Source organism: Hipposideros armiger, unplaced genomic scaffold (genome assembly GCF_001890085.2).
Source record: "Hipposideros armiger isolate ML-2016 unplaced genomic scaffold, ASM189008v1 scaffold_735, whole genome shotgun sequence".
Taxonomy (NCBI): Eukaryota; Metazoa; Chordata; class Mammalia; order Chiroptera; family Hipposideridae; genus Hipposideros; species Hipposideros armiger.
In genome coordinates, this window is record NW_017732085.1 from 659,662 (window position 1) to 679,523 (window position 19,862).

The following is a 19,862-nucleotide window of genomic DNA, read 5'->3' on the forward strand; positions in this document are numbered from 1 at the left end:
GCTTGCCTCTATGTGGAGCCTGAACACCATTCCGGATGGTCCAGAGAGGCTCTCCCACTGCCTTTCACTGACACCCTTCTCTGTGACTGCAGGTTGGTTTTACTTTGCTCTCTTCTCCATCAAAAAAACAACTTACGGCCTAGTCTACCACACACTAAAAGTTCCCCTTTGCCAGGAAATATACTTCATGGGCCCTTGATGTGCACTGACAGTCTTTCATGGCAAAACTTCTACTACCTGAAACTCCTTTGTAATTGATGTGATAGTTGACTGATCATTTTAAAATTTAAGTCTAACCTCAACAATGATGTCATGATCACAAGGCCAGGTAATACCTAAATATAACAATGGCTTCTAGGAAAAGCCATGTGAAGAGTCTCCTAATAACTGAACTTGTGAAAAAAATCACAAAGGAGCTCCCGCTTACGTATTTTTAAGTTGTGACAATAACTGTATGTTCTGCTAAAGCAATAACATATTAACATGAACAAAAGTCTTTATATCTTAAAGTTTGAACCTGTCTGGTTAGAGTTCTGTTTTTTTGTTGCTAAACCACTGATGAGGGTATATTTTAATCACATATCGGTATTTCAGTTATTATTTAGGAGTTAAGAGAAATACTGTCAGGAATTGCCATAAAGATCATTAATTCTTTCATTGTATTGTTTGGGAATAAAGATGACTGATCAAATTTCAACACCGTAAACTCTGTTCAAACTTAGTATCTTCACAATAACCGCACTATCTTCCTCTATTTTGAGGGAGGGACATCTGTTATTGCTTCATTTGAATCCCTGATGATGCATTACAGCCTAAAAATATGGATTATGCATATTCCAGTGTTTTTTACTCATGAGTATCTGAAAAAACATGAGATCTTAGGTTGTCAATAGAACTATTGACTGAAGCCTTGCATCATGCCTGCAAATATTTCTGAAGTCAAGTGGGATTACAAAAGAAACTTTGCAGATCTCCTTTGGCTGGTGGATCTATTCTTCCTGGCAGGGCCTTGTGTCCTATGTCCCACTGAGAAATGAGTAGCTACTACATGAACCCAAAAGTCTCTGGAAAACAGCAAAAACTGTCAAACAGTCCAAACAGCAGCTTCGGCTCCAATATTACAAAACATATGTGAAAACAATGAATAATGATTTTTAATGGATCGAAATTCTCCCCGGCTTTTCTGCCTTAATAGTCTACTTCAGCCAGACTTTGCTAAGTTTTTAAAAATTAGTTTTAACAACTTTTAGGTGGATTAATACCTTTTGAAAGGAAAAAAAGCGCATCTTTAATAATTTATACTTTCAAATATTAATAAGTCTTCTGAAAAAAAAAAGGTACTTTAAATGAACAAAGAATGGTCAAATGTCATTTAGGTTGCTGTTAGGGTTGCTTTTCTTTACCTATTAAAAACAAATAAGGGGGCCAGCCAAGTGGCTCAGTTGGTTAAGAGCTTGCTCAAGAGTGCGAGCTCTGAGCAACAGGGTCACGGGTTCGATTCAAACATGGGCCAGTGAGCTGCGCCCGAGCTGAGCTGCCACTGAGCTGCCAACAGGTGGCAGGATGGCTCAGGTGGTAAGAGCATATGCTCCTAACAACAAGGTTGCCTGTTCGAGATGGTGGGCTATACCTGCCCACAACTAAAGACTGAACTTGGCACCTTGAGCTGAGCTGCTACCCGGAGGGCTTAGGGGATAGAGCGTGCACTCTTAACAACAAGGCTGCCGGTTTGACTCCTGCATGGGATGGTGGCCACACCCACCTGCAACTAATTGAATACAACACCTTGAGCTGAGGGGTGCGCCTAGACTTGGAGCTGAGCTTGCTGTGCCCTCCACAATTAAGATTGAAGGACAACAACTTGGCTGTTCCCCTTCCCCAATTCCCAACACTGTTCCCTTCCCCCAATTCTTCAATAAAATCTTTAAAAAAACAAACAAAAAACATAAAGTTATTTAAAGTTCATTCTAACCTTTGGAAGTTGTTTTTCCTAATTATCATCTCAAGAAACCCAATGATTCTAGCAACTGATCCTTAAGTTACTATGCAGTCTTTCTGTAACTTACAAGAGATCGGGAGCTCTGCTTGGATGGTGGCAGAAACTGTCTCACATTAGTAGGTGTTTCTTTTTCAATAGAATGTCGTCTCTGGGGTGGCTGCCGTCTCTCTGGCTGGGGTGTTGATGACATGGGCAAGAATTTTGGAGGCGCTATAGAAATGAATTAACCAAAGTAAAATGAACTTTCTTGTTGACAAATCTGCTAAAGAAATTGTAAGGAAGAAGTAAAAAATACTGTTTTTAATATTCATTCAAATTCATACATAAAACACAATGTAAGTATAGTCTCAAATTTGTACATACAAATGCCCTCATGTTATTTTCCACAGAATTTTGCAATTACAGAGTCTCAGGCATTATTTTAAATAACCTGTAAAAATATGTATTATGTATATCTAAGAAGACTCCCAAATCATACCAAAATTCTTACGAGTTCCCTCCTTTTACATTCTCCTTTTTAAAGATAAAAATATGAAAACTCTTTCTTCTTGATGTTTATCAAGAAATTGTGCTCTTGGTTTAAATCGAGCTGTATTTAAATTTCAAAAAAATAAGTTCTAGCTTTGATGTTAATATTGTGCCATTGCTAAAAAGAATGTTTTAGGGTCTGTATGGTTCTGGATTCACACTTTGCAAATTTAAGGAGAACATTAAAAATAAATTATGCTGCCAGAGTTTTATTTAGTGCTTCCTCCTACTCTCTCTGCAAACAGTAAGGCTATTTCAATGCAGTGGGTGAGGGCAAGTGAAAGTCAATACAAAGTTAAATGTGACCCATCTATTTGGACTGTCCAACCAAGAGCAATCACTAAAGGGAAACAAAGAACATAATTTCCACAATCAAAAAAAGATACAGAAATCCATTATGTGATTTAATTGGGTCTCTGTAGTAGTTAATGGGCCAGATCAAATACCAATTACAGATAATAACCAAGGTCAGCTCCTATTATTGTATTTTTGATATAATCTGTTTAAATAAATCAAAATACCATTTAAAGGATTTTAACCACTAAAACTTCCATGTATATAGGAAATCAAGGAAATGCTCTAAGAATACCTTTGTTTTTTCTCTTGGTAAATTTTTTTTTCTATTGCAGTACAATATACCACATATAACGTTTATCATCTTAACCCTTTTTCAACATACAGTTCAGTGGTATTGAATGTGTTTATATTGTTGTGCAACCATTACCACCATCCATCTCCGTAAACTCTATACCCATTAAACAATAACTTCCCTTTCTCTCCTTCTCCAGTTCCTGGCTACCATTCTACCCTCTGTCTCTATGATTTTTTTTTTTTTTAGATTTTTATTGGGGAATTGGGGGAAGGGAACAGCGGTGGGGAATTGGGGGAAGGGGAACAGACAAGTTGCTGTCATTTTGTTCTTCAGTCTAGTTGTTGAGGACGTTGCTTCACTGGCCCAAGTTGGCACCATCATTGCGCTCTTCCCGGGCGAGGCAGATCAGTCGCCGGCTTCTGGATGGCTGCTCACTGCGGCTGCTGGCCGCTCATGCTGGCTGCTGGCTACACACGGTAGTCCATGGCAACCCACTGCCACAGGGGCTGCAGCCTACGCCGTCGCTGGCGACTCATGGCAACCCAGCTCCAGGTTGAGCTGTTGTTCAGCATCTTAGCTGTGGAGGGCAGTGTCACTGGCCCTCATATGTGGGATCCGAACTGGGACCCTCTGGCATCCCAAGCCAGTTCTTAACCATCACGCCATTCGGCTGGCCCATCTATGATTTTGATTACTCTAAAATCCTCATGTAAGTGGAATCATACAGTATTTCCTTTTTTGTAACAGCCTTGTTTCACTTAGCATAATATCCTCAAGGTTTATCTGTTGTAGACTACTGCAGAATTTCTCTTCTTTTTAAGGCTGAATAATATTCCATTGTATGGAATATATTTTGTTTCTGCATTCATCAATTGATGGACACTGATTTCTTCCATGTTTTAGCTATTGTGAATAATGCTGCTATGAACATGGATATACAAATAGCTCTTTGAGACTTGTTTTCAACTCTTCTGGGTATATGCCCAGGAGTGGAATTGCTAGATCACATGTAATTCTATTTTTACATTTTTGAGGAAACACCATACTGTTTTCTACAGCATCTGTACAATTTTATATTCCCATCAACACTGTGCAAGTGTTCAAATCTTTCCACTTTCTCCCCAACACTTGCTGCTTTCTGTTTTTTTGATGGTAGCCATTCTAATGGGTTTGAGATGGTATATCTCATTGTAGTTCTTATTTGCATTTCCCTAACGATTAGTGATGTTGAGAATCTTTTCATATGTTTGTAGATCATTTGTACATCTTCTTCAGAGAAATGTCTATGAGTTCTTTGCCCATTTTGAATTGGGTTGTTGTGCTTTTGTTGCTAAGTTTTAGGAGTTCTCTATGTATTCTGCAGATTAGTTTCTTATCAGATATACAATTTGCAAATATTTTCTCCTATTCTGTGGGTTGCCTTTTTACTCTCTTGATAGTGCCTTTGATGCATAAAAGTTTTTAATTTCATGAATTTCATTTGTCTATTTTTTCTTTTGTTATCTGTGCCTTTGCTATCATCTCTAAGAAATCATTGCCAAATCCATTGTCCTGAGGCTTTTATCCTATGTTTTTTTCTGAAAGTTTTATTATTTTAGGTCCACGATCCATTTTGAATTAATTTTTGAGTATGGTATTAGGTAAGGGCCTAACTTCATTATTTTGCATGTGGATATCCAGTTTTCTCAACACCATTTCTTGAAAAGGCTGTCCTTTCCCCATTGAATGATGTTTGCACACATATCAATCACTTGATCATATATGTGACGGTTTATTCTGGGCTCTCTATTCTATTCCATTGGTCTATATGTCTCCCTTTATAAAAATAACAGGTTTTTTTTTTAAGTTTTTATTTTTTAATTGGGGAATTGGGGGGATGGGAACAGTGCTGGGGAATTGGGGAAAGGGGAACAGATAAGTTGCTGTCCTTTTGTTCTTCAGTCTAGTTGTGGAGGATTGTGGAGGACGTTGCTTCACTGGCCCAAGCTGGCACCATCACTGCGCTCTTCCCGGGTGAGGCACATCAGTCGCTGGCTTCTGGATGGCCGCTCACTGCGGCTGCTGGCCGCTCACGCTGGCTGCTAGCTACATATGGTAGCCCATGGCAACCCAGTGCCACAGGAGCTGCAGCCTACGTCGTCGCCAGCGACTCACGGCAGCCCAGCTCCAGGTTGAGCTGTTGTTCAGCATCTTAGCTGTGGAGGGCAGTGTCACTGGCCCTCATATGTGGGATCTGAACCAGGGCCCTCTGGCATCCCAAGCCAGTTCCCAACCATTGTGCCACTCGGCCGGCCCAAAAATAACAGTTTTTATTACTGTAGTTTTGTAGTGAGTCTAGAAATCAAGAAGTGTGAGTTCTACAGCTTTGTTCTTCCTTTTCAAGACTGCTTTGGCTATTCAGAATCCCTTGAGATTTCATATGAATTTTACAATTGTTTTTTTTTCTTCTTTTTCCATTTCTCAAAAAAATGTTATTGACATTTTGATAGGGATTGCATTGAATCTGAAGATTGCTTTGAGTAGTACTGACATTTTAACAATATTAAGTCTATGAATCCATGAAAATAAAATGTATTTCCATTTATTTATGTCTTCCTTCATTTGTTTCAGCAAAGGTTCATAGTTTTTAGAGAAAAAGTCTTTCACATCCTTGGTTTTCCTTGGTTTTAGGAATGTGAATTCCTAAGTATTTTATTCTTTTTGATGCTAGGATACATGGCATTGTTTTTGTAATTTCCTTTTCAGATTGTTCATTGCTCGTGCATAGAAATGCAACTGATCTTTATATACTGACATTGTATTCTGCTACTTTGCTGAATTCATTTATTCTAACACTTTTTTTTGTGTGTGTAAAATATTTAGGTTTTTCTATAGAGAAGATCATATCTGCAAAAGGAGATATTTTTACCTCTTCTTTTCTAATTTGGATGCCTTTAATTTGTTTTTCTTGCCAAATTGCTCTGGCTAGAATTTCTAGTACTATTGTTAAATAAAAGTTGTGAAAGGTGGTATCCTGGCTTTGTTCCTGATTTGGGGAAGACACACTCAGTTTTTCACCATTGAGTATACTGTTTGCTATGTACTTTCATTACGTTGAGGTAGTTTCCTTCTATTCCTAGTTTGTTGAGTGGTTTTTTGTTTTTTTTTGTTCATGAAATGGTGTTGAATTCTGTCAAATGCTTTTTCCGCATCAATTGAGGTGATCATGTAGCTTTTTTCTTTCATTCTGTTAATGTGGCATATTCACTTATCAATTTTCATGTTGAACCATCCTTACATTCCAGGAACAAGTCTCACTTGGTCATGCTGTATAATCATTTTATAGTAATATATTGCTAAATTCTGTTTGCTAGTATTTTGTGGAGGATTTTTGCATTAATGTTCATAAGGGGTACTGGGTCTGTAGTTTTGTTGTAGTGTCTTTGTCTTACTTTGGTATCAGGGTAATGCTAGTCTCATAGAATAACTTAGGAAGTGCCCCTTTCTTCAAAAAATTTTTTTAAAATTATGAGAATGATTGGTTACTAGTTTTTTGAATGCTGTAGAATTCACCAGTGAAGCATCAGTTCCAAGCCTTTTTCTTGCTGGGAGATCATAAGATTTTTGATTCAATATCCTTACTAGTTGTAGGTCTATTCAGATTTTCTATTTCTTTCTGATTTCATTTTGCTAGGTTTTGCATTTCTAGGAATTTGTCCATTTTATCTGGGTAACTCAATTTGATGGCATACAATTACTCATAGTACTCTCTCATAATTCTTTTTATTTTGGTAGAATCAGCAGTAATGCCCCCCTTTTCACTTCTGAGTTTAGTAATGTGAGTCTTCTTTCTTTTTTCTTAGTACATCTAGCTAAAGTTTTGCCAATTTTGTTGATCTTTCTGAAGAACCAACTTTTAGTTTCATTGATTTTCTCATATTTTTTCTATTCTCTATTTCATTTATCTCTGCTCTAACCTTTGTTATTTTCTTCTTTCTGCTAGTTTGGGTTTAATTTGTTATTCTTTTTCTAGTTTAGGTGTTAAAGTTAGGTTGCTGATTTGAGTTCTTGTTTCTTATTATTTTAAACCAGAACATTTATTGATGACTAATAATTGAAATTTCTTGCTTTTTAATGTAAGCATTTATAGCAATAAATTTTCCCACAGAACTGCTTTCACTGTGTCTCATAAGTTTTCGTATGTTGTATTTTCATTTTCATTTGTCTCTACATATTTTATAAATCCCGATGATTTCTTCCTTGACCCACTGATTTTTAAAAAGTCTGTTGTTTAACTGTCACAATTTTGTGCATTTTTCAGTTTTTCTCTGTTATTGATTTTTAACTTCATCCCACTGTGGCCAGAGAAGATAGTTTGTATGCTGTCTTTTAAAATTTACAAAGACTTAATTTGTGGCCTAATATATGATTTATCCTGGAAAATGTTCCATAGGCACTTGAGAAGAATGTGTATTGTGTTGTTGTTGGGTAAAATGTTCTGTAAATGTCTGTTATGTCTAATTGGTTTATTGTGTTGTTTAAGTCCTCTAATCCTTACTTATGTTCTGTCTGGTTGTTCTATCCATTATTGTGAGAGGGGTATGAAGTCTCCAATCATTATTGTAGAACTGTGTATTTCTCCTTTCAGTTCTGTCATTTTTTTGCTTTATTTATTTTGATAGTCTGTCATTAGGTGTGTAAATTATTACATCTTTGCCTTATTAAATCTTTTATTAATATATAATGTTCTTGTTTGTCTTTTATAACCTTTTCTTCTTTAATTTAATTTTTTAATTTTTAATTTTTAAAATTTTTTATTATTAGTTTCAGGTGTACAGAACAATACAATAGTTATCCTTTTCACCCCTCACCCCTCACAAAGTAACAACCCCCCCTCTCCCCATCCACTGCCCTCCCACCCCCGATATCATGCTTATCTACTACAATTCCATTAACTCTATTCCCACACTCTACTCCACATCCCATGACTATATGTATATATAATTATAGTTGATATACAATATTATTCAATATCAGCTTCAGAAATACAGTGCGGGGACTGGCTGAGTGGCTCAGTTGGTTAAGAGCTCACTCAAGAGTTTGAGCTCTGAGCAACAGTGGTTCGATTCCCAGCCCAAGCTGAGCTGCCGCTGAGCTGCCAACAGGTGGCAGGATGGCTCGGCTAAACAAAACAAAACAAAACAAAGAAATACAGTGCGGTGGTCAGGCCTCTACACCGTCTATGAAGTGGTTTCCCTAACACGAAAGGGAACCCTGGTGCACTGTTGGTGGGACTGCAGACTGGTGCAGCCACTATGGAAATCAGTATGGAGGTATCTCAAAAAACTGGAAATGGAACTACCTTATGACCCAGCAATTCCCTCTTAGGTATTTATCCAGAAAAACCCAAGACATTAACTTGAAAAAATATATGCACCCCTATGTTTTATAATCTTTTTTTATTTAAAGTCTATTTTGTCTGCTTGTAGTGTAGCCAACACAGCTCTCTTTTGGTTACTATTTACATGGAATATCTTTTTCCATCCTTTCACTTTCAATCTATTTGTGTCTTTGGATCTCAAAGGAATCTCTTGTAGACAGCATATAGTTGGATCATGTGTTTTATTCATTATGCCAATCTGTCTTTTGATTGAAGAGTTTAATCTATTTAATTTCAAATAATTACTGATGAGTGACTTACTTCTGTCATTATGCTATTGGTTTTCTATATGCCTTTTAGCTTTTTGTCCCTTATTTCCTGCATTCTTGCTTTGTGTTGTGTTTTGATGAATTTGTAGTGAAATGCTTAAATTCTTTTCTTATTTCCTTTTGTTTATACTCTATAGCTATTTTCTTTGTGGTTACCATGGGAATTACATTTAGCATCCTAAAGTTAACACTCTAATTTGGATTTAAACCAGTTTAACTTCAATAACACACAAAAAACTCTGCTCCTGTACAGTTGTATCCCCACCACTTTTGATTGTTGGTATCACAAAATTACATCTTTATAAACTGCCCATAACACAGACAAATAATTTTAAAAAATGCATAGTCTCTCAAATTATGTAGAAAACAAAATTTGGAGTTACAAACCAAAGTTACAGTAATACTAGCTTTTACACTAATAATTGTTTTTTTTTCTTTAAATGTATTAGTCTCTTAAATAATGTAGAAAACAAAGTAGTTACAAATCACTGTTACAATAATATTAGCTTTTATAATTACACATGTATTTATCTTTATTGAGATCTTTATTTCTCTATATGGCTTCAAATTACTGTCTAGTGTCCTTTCCATTTCACCCTGCAGGACTCTGTTGAGCATTTCTTGCAGGGAAGGTCTAATGGTCACAAACTCCCTCAGCTTTTGCTTATTTGGGAACTCTTGATTTCTCCTTTACCTTTAAAGGACAGTTTTGCTAGGCATAGGATTCATGGTTGAATGTTTTATATTTTAGCACTTTGAATACATTGGCCCATTTTTTTCTGGCCTCCAAAGTTTCTGATGAGAAATCTGCTGAAAGTCTTAATGAGGATCCCTCATATGTTACAACTCACTTCTCTCTTGCTTCTTTTAAGATTCTCTCTGTCTTTGTCTTTTGAAAGTTTGATTATAATGTGTCTTGGTGTGGGTCTCTTTGAGTTCATCTTAGTTGTGATTCTTGGATAGTTACAGTCATGCCTTTCATCAAGTTTGGGAAGTTTCAGCCATGATTTTCAAATATATTCTTTGCATCCCATTTTCCTCTCTGAGGACTCCCACAATGTATATTCTGGTCTGTTTGATGGTATCCCACAGGTCTCTTAGTCTCTGTTTGGTTTTCTTCAATCTTTTTTCTTTCTGCTCCTCAGACTCAATACATTTCCATTGTCCTATCTTCAAGCTTGCTGTTTGTTTCTTCTCCCTGCTCAAATCTGCCTTTGAGTCCCTCTAGTGAATTTTTCATTTCAGTTATTGCACTTTTCAGCTCCAGAATTTCTTTTTTGTTTTTTGTTTTTTTTTTAGAATTTCTATCTTTTTATTGATATTTCCATTTTGTTCACACATCATTTTCTTGAATTTCTCCACATTGAATTTCCTTTATTTCTTTGATCTTTAAAACAGTGTTTTAAAGTTTTTGTCTAGTATCTCTGCCATCAAGTCTGTTTTCTGTGACAATCTGTTATTTTTTTCCCTATGAATGGACCATACTTTCCTGTTTCTGTATATGCCTTGTGATTTTTTTGTTGAACACTGGACATTTCAATCTAATAATGTGGTAACTCTGGAAATGAGATTCTCCCTCTTCCCCAGGTTTCACTGTTTCTGTTATTGTTTTGTTTATTATTATTTTTAATGTTGTAGCATGTCTCTATGCTGAGGATCAGCTTGAGGTATAAACTTAAGATCTTCTCTGGTCTTCTATGAGCTATTCCCAGTCATGTGTAGTCACACGCTAATTTTTTTTGCATATGCACTTGCTTTTGAATGTTCTAGTCTATAATGCCTAGGTTCCAAAAGAGGAAAAAGTGAAAAATGAAAATGGTAGGGCACCAGCCCTTTAATCCCCCAGAGGTCACTTGAGCTGGAGTAGGGGGTGGCTAGCAAAAATACAACAATGGCTGCCCACCTCTTTGCACCTTTGGAGTTAGAAGCAGCAATCAGAACACAGATTCCCAGTATTTGGAAGACAGGGTCTTTTTTGCCCACCCTGGCTCCTGCAAGCCATGTGCAAGCTGCTCGGGGAATAGTACACAACTATCTGTCATGTGACTGGGGGTGGTGAATAAGTAACTGCTTCTAGGCTAAGAACTGACTGAAATTTACCACAGTTTATCATCCAAGTCTTCCCTTGGAAATAATAAGTCTTCAACAGACTCTAGAGTTCCAAAATAGTTATATCGGCCAGATTCTGCCAGTGCAATTGTTGTCTATGTGGGGTGAAAGATTCTTGGTATTTCCTATTCCACCATCTTCCCAGAATCCTCTCTCTTAATATATAATTTTTATCCTTTATAATGATCTTATAAATGAAAAAGAACACTAAAAGCTTTTAGAAATCACTCAACTTTATATTCTGAAGTTAAAAAGTGTTTTTACTCTTTACACATGTATGTGGGTATGGATATGTGTATATGTGTGTGTGTGGGTGATAACAAGTGTTATTATTTAGAAGTTTTGGCTTAAATTCAGATAAGGAGGTAATTAATCTAAAATAAAAACATAGAGAATTAACTTATTCCCTACAACTATTATCTGTAAATGCAAAGGTGACTGATCCAAGTTAAGAACCTGAGGCCCAGTATCAGTTCAGTCTTACCTTCTGATGTCCCTCTAGGAATACAACTGAATATTTCTATTCCTGACTAGTGAAATTCCAGGCTTAATTCTTTCTACCCAAAATGATCACAAGGCACTGGGATTCCCTATTCCAGGACAAGTGTGTTATTTAAGGTATCTGACACTAGTTTTTTTGTGCCACAAATACTCACTCTTCCTCGTGGACACAGCCTCTAGTAAGGGATCATCAAAGAAGGAGGGGGACACACTGCTGCTGCTGGCTGACTTGTGCAGAGTCTCTTCCTAAGAAAGGTATGGGCAGAGAAACAGAGAGATTTCTTAGACTAATTAATAACATTTTACTATTAAATATTTATTTTAACATGAGGCACCAAATTATAATGTCAAAAATTCATGGCAAGTAAAAGGCAAACTAGAAGGGATCTAAAATTAGATATGTCTAGGTTTGTGTCCTGGCTTTGTCACTTATTAGAGTGATGTGATATTGAATAAGTCCTTTATCATAGTTTCATCATTTGTAAAACAGGGTATTATAATATCACCATTTCACAGGGTTATTGGAAGAATTAGATGAGCTAATGCATTCAAAATGCTTACCACATTACCTGGCATACAATAAATGGTGGTTAATATAACTATTAAGGGAAATATTGAACACTATTGTAAAAGTAATAGATTGGGAAACCCACGAAGGTAGAAGCCATATGTTTTGTTCATTGTTGTTACCTAGTACCAAACCCATCACTTAGTATGTAATGAATAAATATTTGCTGAATGATAGATGAAAATGAACATTTCAGGAAATGTCATGTGAATCTAGAAAAGTGTCTACACTGTGCCAAATAAAATTTAAATTCCTATTTCCAGTGAGAAGGGATCATCTTAATTTGTTCTGGACTATATCAAAATGAAGTACAATTTTATTCATGAAAAATTTACTATCTACTCGATGACAGAATATACATTAACTATGGCAACTTATTTCTATAGAACCTATAGAAAACTAGTAAATATTTTTAAATATGGAAGAAAATTAGGTCAATATATTAATCTATGATTATGTAAGAGAAATAGGGAAAATTCTCTTTAACCTACTTAGTTAAGGTGACTTTAAGAATTAGCCATTCACTAAAAACTGGCTTCACCTAAAACCTACTGCTGAAAGCATTAGTTTCAAACAAGCTACAATTCAAAGGATCTGGTCAAAGAACAGAAGAAAAAAGGCTATGTAAACCACATGGTTCAAACAAAGAAGGTCTGAACAGTGACCTCCACACTCTTGATACTTACCGCGAAGAACAAATCAAGCAATGTAAGCAAAGCCTCAACCCCAGATACCATATAGGTCACACAAATCGCCAGAAAAGCTAGCAAGCAACTAGAATGACCTCCTTATGCTTATGGAAGGTCAAAAGGAAATAAAAGTCAAGAGTATCTCTTAGGAAAAAAAAAAAGGAGTCATACATAGCTCTTCCCAAATAATTATGAGTTGGGTGCTATCCTGATTTAAACAGCAACCATCCGCCTGACTCAACCCACCTTCCCTAGGAACATTTTTTAAAGCCAAATGTTACAGAACTCTAAGACATGTCCACACCTTTCACCCCATTCTTCTTTACTGATTTTAATTGCTCATACTGTGAACAGCCAAGAACCTGTCCTGGGGCAGGTAAGTGAATGCAAGTTAGTCTGTAGGAGACAGAAAAGTTGTGGGAACACTGGCGTCATTCAGGGATTTGTTCCCAAAGCTGTTGATGGTCCTCTGTCCCTGTATGCCCACTTCAGGCAGCTGCATCCCATTTTTTGATAACTTGAAAATGAATCTTCACCAGAATCAATTCCTGCCCCAGAGGAATCACAAAGACATCCAGAAGGGGAACCAGGGGACTTTCAGAGGTCACGTCTCCTTAGTGAGAGAATGTGTGTGTGTACTCTTGATTGCTGCTTGCCCTGTTACATCTATTCCCATTGACTAGCCACTTTTTGCCTGTCTGAAGGATTTTGATGGGTTTCTGCCATCTCTGGAACACCAATCTTTTCTACTGCCTGGCCTGGTTTCTGGAATGTGCTTCTTTGTCTGATCCATTACTAATCTCTGACACTCACTAAGTTAGGCTTTCTTTGGTTCTATATCCTGACCAGTGACTCTTAACCAGGTGTTGGCTGCAATAGAATCACTTTCAGAACTACCACTGCTTCACTGTTACTTTGCTCCAATTATGGCAATGTCACTGAAGGCTGCCAGAATCATCTTAGAGGCCAGTCTGGGTACCTAGCTCATTTAACAGGAATGAAAATCTTCTTTCTGAAAAAAGTCCAGTGAAGGCTCAGAGATAACTCCTTTACTTAGATTTCCTACTAAAAGCTTTGATATGGCTCCGATCAAAGCTTATCTTCATTTTAAAAATGTTACCTGGGATATGCTAGCAGAGATTAATAAAGAGAAGCAAGAAACATTGAAGTTAGATTTCTCAGAAGAGGAAAAAAAGGAGTGATGGAAAAAAGGTCTGGTGTTGGGAGGTCTAGTTTAGTAGGGATTCTGCTACTTAAAAAGTTATATGACTTTTTATACTTGGTCTCTGTCTCTACTAAGGGCTCAGTTTTCTCACTGAAAAATAATGATGTTGAATAAAATTTTAAGACCCCTTCCATTTTAAATTTTTAAAAATTCAGGCATTCTCATATACTGCTAGTTGGAATACTGGCTAATTAATGAGATGCAAATTTTGGAGTTACACTTGGGATTCAAATATGACTCTATGACTTACTAACTCCTTAACAATCTAAGTCCAAAGACAAAACTTTTGTGTTGTTTGTTTCCTTATCTTTTATATGAGTGTCATAGATACTTTCTAGGGTCTTTGTGAAGACTATGAATTTATAATACCTAAAGTACAGCATAGAGTTAGCTCAATGAAAAGCAGGTATTATAGTTTTCTTTAAGTAACTTGGTAATATGTTTCAAGAGCTATAAAAATGTGCATTCTTTCACACAGAACATACTTCTAGAAACATTCTGAGAAAGAATTCAAAGCAAAAATGTACCATAAGGATGTTCGCAATAGTACTGTTATTTGTAATGGTAAAAAACTGGAAATAACGTAAATGCTCAAAAAGAGAGGACTGGTTAAATATGGTAAATTATTATGATGGAATACCACACAGATATTAGGTATCATGTTGGAAAAGGATATTTAATGAGGTGAGAAAATGCTCATGATGTTTTTTTTTTCTTAAGTAAAAAATGTGGGTTAGCTCTAGTTCTAGCAGAATGGCAGATTAGATAACCTATTTCTAAGGCCTAAAGAGGTTTCTGGACTACTTACTACACATGGCCAAGTTTAACAACTAGCATCTTTCAAAATACACCAAGTCCAGCTTGCAGTTAGTGCTTGTTATCTAATTATTATTTAAGTATTGTTATTATTTAAATGTACAAAGCTGTCAGGTAAGTCTTAGAGAAAAAAATCAGTTTGCTGGTTTTGCAACTGGAGTTCTTGACAGGAAGGGAAAAAAAGGTATTTCCCTGATTGAACAATGAACTTATGGCATTAAGAAAATTAAAATGCAGGCCAGTGTCTTACAGTTCTTAAAATTATTAAGAAGGAGTTTTTGTTTTTAAATAAAGCAGTTGAGTTTATATTGACAAAGTAAATCATTAATATTCTATTTCATAAGAATATTTGATTTATAATAATATATTGACTGATTACAGGAAATTTGGAACTAAACAGGGATTAGTTAAATAGTAAACTGTTCTTTGTGATAATTTGAAGCCAAGTTTAAGTTAAACCTCAAAGAGGGAATTGGGCAATAGGAAATTTCTGGTGGGCCGTGTAATCAAACCAAAACCATATGTATGGGTGAGGAAAGGGGATATTCTGCAATGGTGGAAGGTATCTCTTAATATGATGTCCCTATGGAAAGGAAATTAAATGAGATCATGTATGAAAGAGTTTACCATACAGCTGGTATTTTGATGGCAAGAAGGTATTTTTTAAAATGTGAAAAAAATCTCTAATGAGATAAGACTTGGTAAGTTAGTAGGAAAAATGTAAATATGCGTAATAGCATTTCCCACATAAGTGGGGCATAAAGTGCTCAGCTTGCAGCTGGAAACACCACCGCTTCTTCCTTAAGGGGAGGTTCTGGTCTCTCCTTCAATCACTCCAAGTGCTTCAGTATGGAGGGGAGGCAAAGAGGCCTGTGCAAGGAGCAGGGGAGGCAGGCAGATTCACTGGCGAAAGTTCAGTGTTAGCTGAGTGCTGTAACTTCCTAGTGAAATGCTTCTTTTAGAATGGGAAAGGAGTTTCACATTATTCTGTGAGGCCTTAGGGGAGGCCCCAGAAGATGGGAGTAGAGGGAGGCGGGTGGTAGGCAAGGCTCTAGTCTCGGCCCTCCATTTTTGCCTACAGACTTTGTACTTCCGTAGGTTTGATATGAAAAGAAATTTTGGTGCTCAAAAAGTTTGGAAAACACTCATTAATGGGAGGGTTGAAAAAAAATGGGGAAGTAGGTGATAAAACTGGGAGGATGGAGGAAAAAGAATAAGACCAGTTTTTCTGAGATTTCTCTTTATTTGGTCTGTACTCTCCTTTAATTATAGCCCTGAGCCTTGACTTAGTCTTGTTGATAGTGCAACCTCAGCCAGGAATTCATTAGACAAGTCAGCATAGTTGATGTAAAGAAAAGAAATTTGAATCAGATGCATCTCTGCCCTCTGGGAAAGTCTGGGCCAGTAGGGGAGAAATACAGAAACCTGCTGTGACTCTGCATGGCATGTGTCACACAACAAAGTTGGAAAACCTCTGCCAGGCTGTTCTGCTCACCTGCTTCTAAAGCCCGAAGTCCTACCTCTTCCATGAGGCTTCTCCATCCCCGCAGCCCCCATAGTGACACACATGTCACACACTACACAGCCTTGGACAGCGCCTGGGAGGCTGTGCGTGCTCGTTAACATGTGTAATGATTCTCAGGTATATGTTTTATAGTTCCCATTTCAACTATAAGCAATGGGAGGGCAAAGCCCATCATGTTCCTGTCTTCCCCCTTAGTACTTACTGAAGACATTCAATAAATATTTGAATGGGAAAAATGGAGTGGCAATGGGAAAAAAAACATTGGTGAAAAGAACAAATAGAAGAGTTACAGAACATATGAAAAGTAGAGAAAAACATTACTATAAAATGTGAATGAAGACAGTCTGTGCCATGTGATGTGGGATGTATCTGTCTGTATTTGTGGTCATTTTTATAAGTGAGCAAATATGACCAGAGATCAATCAATCTTGGTCGAGAAATTCCCTGACATCATAAATTAATTAAGGTGGGGAAAGAATACCTACCCATCAATTCGGAAAAGGCAGAATTCCTCAACATTTTTTCCATGTTCATACTTCTGGGTAGAACTGCCAAAATATATAACTGGAAGAGACCTGAAGATCCTGGGATCAACTGCCCTCATCGGATGGAGGACACTGATAGCTGATAAGATGAGGGACCTGTCCTCGTGCCCTGTCCACAGAGCCAGAACCCACGGCAGGTTCCATGTGGACAACTGTCATCACTAATTCACATTGTAAGGGAACCTAGTTTGAGTTTCGAGGTACTTTGTTCATGTCTATAGAAATGTCAGTTAACTATCAGGCTTTACAACAGACATTCTTCTGAGTTGGCTTTAATCAGTCAATATATTATCTTAAAGTAGCTAAAGTTAAGAGAGCTTTTTAGGATGAACACAACTAATCTACTACTATTAAATTAAAGATGAGTTTCATTAGTAGAAACTACTGAAACTTTGATTGTTATGAAGTCCAAGTTTGAAATATAGTTTTTTAAAAATAAAGGCTTCTGATTATCTGTGTTTTCTTAATGTTAAAGTTTGAACATATTTAGAAGTTTTAAAATTAAATTTAGAAGTTTTAAAAGTCTATATTCAGAAGTTTAAAAAAAAGAACATAGGCATTTCCACATTTAGTACCTTTGACTAGTCTATCTTTAGTACTTAAAAGTATCAATTTTAAATTGCAGAGGAAGGAAAATGCTTAGTGCCAGGCCCCTGTCTATGATCCTTCACTTTGTTCAATGAATCTCAGATTTCCACTGACCAATGAATTATGACTCATCCAGGCTTAAAACAGCAGCCAGTGACAAAGGTCAGATTTAGCTGAAACTTTGCTCTAACACTTCTCTTTTCAGCACCTTATTTCTTGCTTCATATCTGAATCGATGATCGGTAGGTGTGCAAAATGGTCTCCCTCTGATTAAGAGAACTGTTGTCTAGCAAATTACCTCAAGGTTTAGATTTGGGACTTTGGCGCTATATCTTAAATAAAAAGACAACTAAGAAGATTGTACAGGCTGCCTAATAATCTTATGATGGCCTGGTGCTTAGTCTTGCCTCAGGAGGTGAGTGGAGGAGGACAAGGAAAAGAGTTAAAAATGGGCCAGAGGGTGTGAAGGAGAGTGCTCCCTGTACCTATAAACCAATGATGTCCCAACAGAGCTCTCTGTGAGTGTGGCATTGTAGTCTGTATCATCCAGTATGGTCACCATTAGGCCCATGTAGCTACTGAGCACTTGAAAACTGGAACTGAACTGAGTTTCCAATTTATTTAATTTATTTTCAATTTCAATAGTTACAGTGGTTAGTGGCTACCACTGCCATCTACCATGGCAGTGCAGGGTAGATGCTTTTTTAACTTAAATTGTTGTTCTCACAGGTTAGTATGAATTTATCTAAATACACGAGTGTCTATTAGGAACTGGGAATATAATAAATTTAGCACAGTCCCTACTCCCAGGGAGCTTGCACTCTGGTGGGAAAGAGAAAAATCAATGGATAAGGATATTATAGTGTTAAGTGCCCTAACGTAACAGAGATGGGAAGGTTATTACAGAAGCACAGAGAAAGGAGTCCTAATGGGTTAGTGGTATCTGGGAAAAGAGAAGGTGGGGTACATGCTGACTGTTAAAGAATGAACAGGAGTTACAAGTGAGGAAGGGAGTTAGGAGTTAATGGGAGGGGGGTCAGGAGTTAGGACACAGCTAAGCACAGAATTGAAGAGTGAGGGAATGTGCAGGAAGGAACAAATGGCCGAGTGCGGCTGAAGTGTAGAGCGTGAGGCAGGGAGTGGTACTGCAAGCATCAGATCACTGGGGCTCTTATACATCTCATTATGGGACATGAACTTAATCCTGTAAGTGATGGGTAGCCTTCAAAAGGTTTTAAGCGGGAGTGACAAAGACTTTGGTCTTGAGTGCAAGATGGAATTGGGGAAGCTAGGAAGAAGAAAGGTAAGATATGACTGATGAGAGAGAGACAGCACATGTGAGAGAGTGAGCGCTGGTCAGGCAGTAATAAGGATACTTCTTTATTATTCTTAATGTTTGAAAAACATTTAGTAACAAAACTGTTATTCTTAGAATTTCCTGAATTAAGGATAGAGACTGATAAGAGGGTAACTAAAAAATAATTCCTTAGATTCCACCTTGGATGAATGTGGAGAGAATGTAGTCAGTAACCAAGAGGGCAAACACTGACGAGAAGCTAGCTGTCTGTGTTGCTTGGTTTGGTAGGGGAGAGGGAGAAGGGAGGCAAGAATATAGTAATTTTATTTTACACAAGCTGAGGATTAGGCAGTGGAGATACACCATACTGATGCTGCAGACAAAGGCTTCATCAGCATCAGGACAGATGTGAGATTTTTCCCTCAAAGGGCAGGAGGTGAAAAATGAAATCTGGAGAACACTAGCAAACTTTTTTGAGGCCTGTCTGTTGCTATTACCATTATGGAAATAACAGCCGTCTGTGTGTGTGTGTGTGTGTGTGTGTGTGTGTGTGTGTGTGTTTTAGAGAGAGAAATGGATAATATTACAGTAAGTGTTTTTAATGGAAATATGTTTTTCTTTTTCCTTCTCCCAAATAAAGGGAAAGATATTAAAGATAATAATATGAGTTTGAAAATTGTTGACTTACTTTAATCTCACTATAATCTAAGATTATATCAATATTTCAAAACTTATTCGATAAACTATGGGTACAATATTGGTCTTTGCTAAGTAACAGTAAGTAGTCCCCTATTTTATTTCCTGCTAAATAAATGAATTTTAATCCTAGCTTTATTGTTTGAAAAATAGGAAGAGATAAAGGAACAACTGAAGGAAGCAACATGATTAGTAAACTGGGTCAGAGAGAATTAGCATCCCAAACTTGGAGTCAAGATTTATGAAATGGGACCCCACATGACCGCACCTCGGAATCAGAGCTGTCTAGTTCAGCCAGCGTTGGAGCTTTGAGGAGTTTCTTCCGCTGTACAGGCACCTGCTGCACATCACTTAACCCATTTTCTGTTTGTGATGTTAAACCTCCATTCACCATTGATGATTCCACAATGTTCTTTGGAGATTCAGGGGTACTTACATCTGGTAAAAGAAAGAAGAAAGCTTACCTTTTCTTGAGCCAAGAAAGGTAATCAGTGGA

At 37.1% G+C, this 19,862-nt stretch overlaps 1 protein-coding gene across 2 annotated transcripts in view; it reads right to left on the minus strand.

Moving 5' to 3' along the window:
* SPIRE1 (spire type actin nucleation factor 1) overlaps positions 1 to 19,862 on the minus strand; it is a 121,359-nt gene that overhangs the window by 11,671 nt on the left and 89,826 nt on the right. For both annotated transcript variants that reach the window (XM_019627514.1, XM_019627513.1), the window contains exons 7-9: positions 19,635 to 19,804; positions 11,573 to 11,663; positions 2,067 to 2,209 (exon numbers count right to left, since the gene is read on the minus strand). In XM_019627514.1, coding sequence (XP_019483059.1) covers positions 2,067 to 2,209; positions 11,573 to 11,663; positions 19,635 to 19,804 — 404 coding nt within the window. The remainder of the gene's footprint in view (positions 1 to 2,066; positions 2,210 to 11,572; positions 11,664 to 19,634; positions 19,805 to 19,862) is intronic.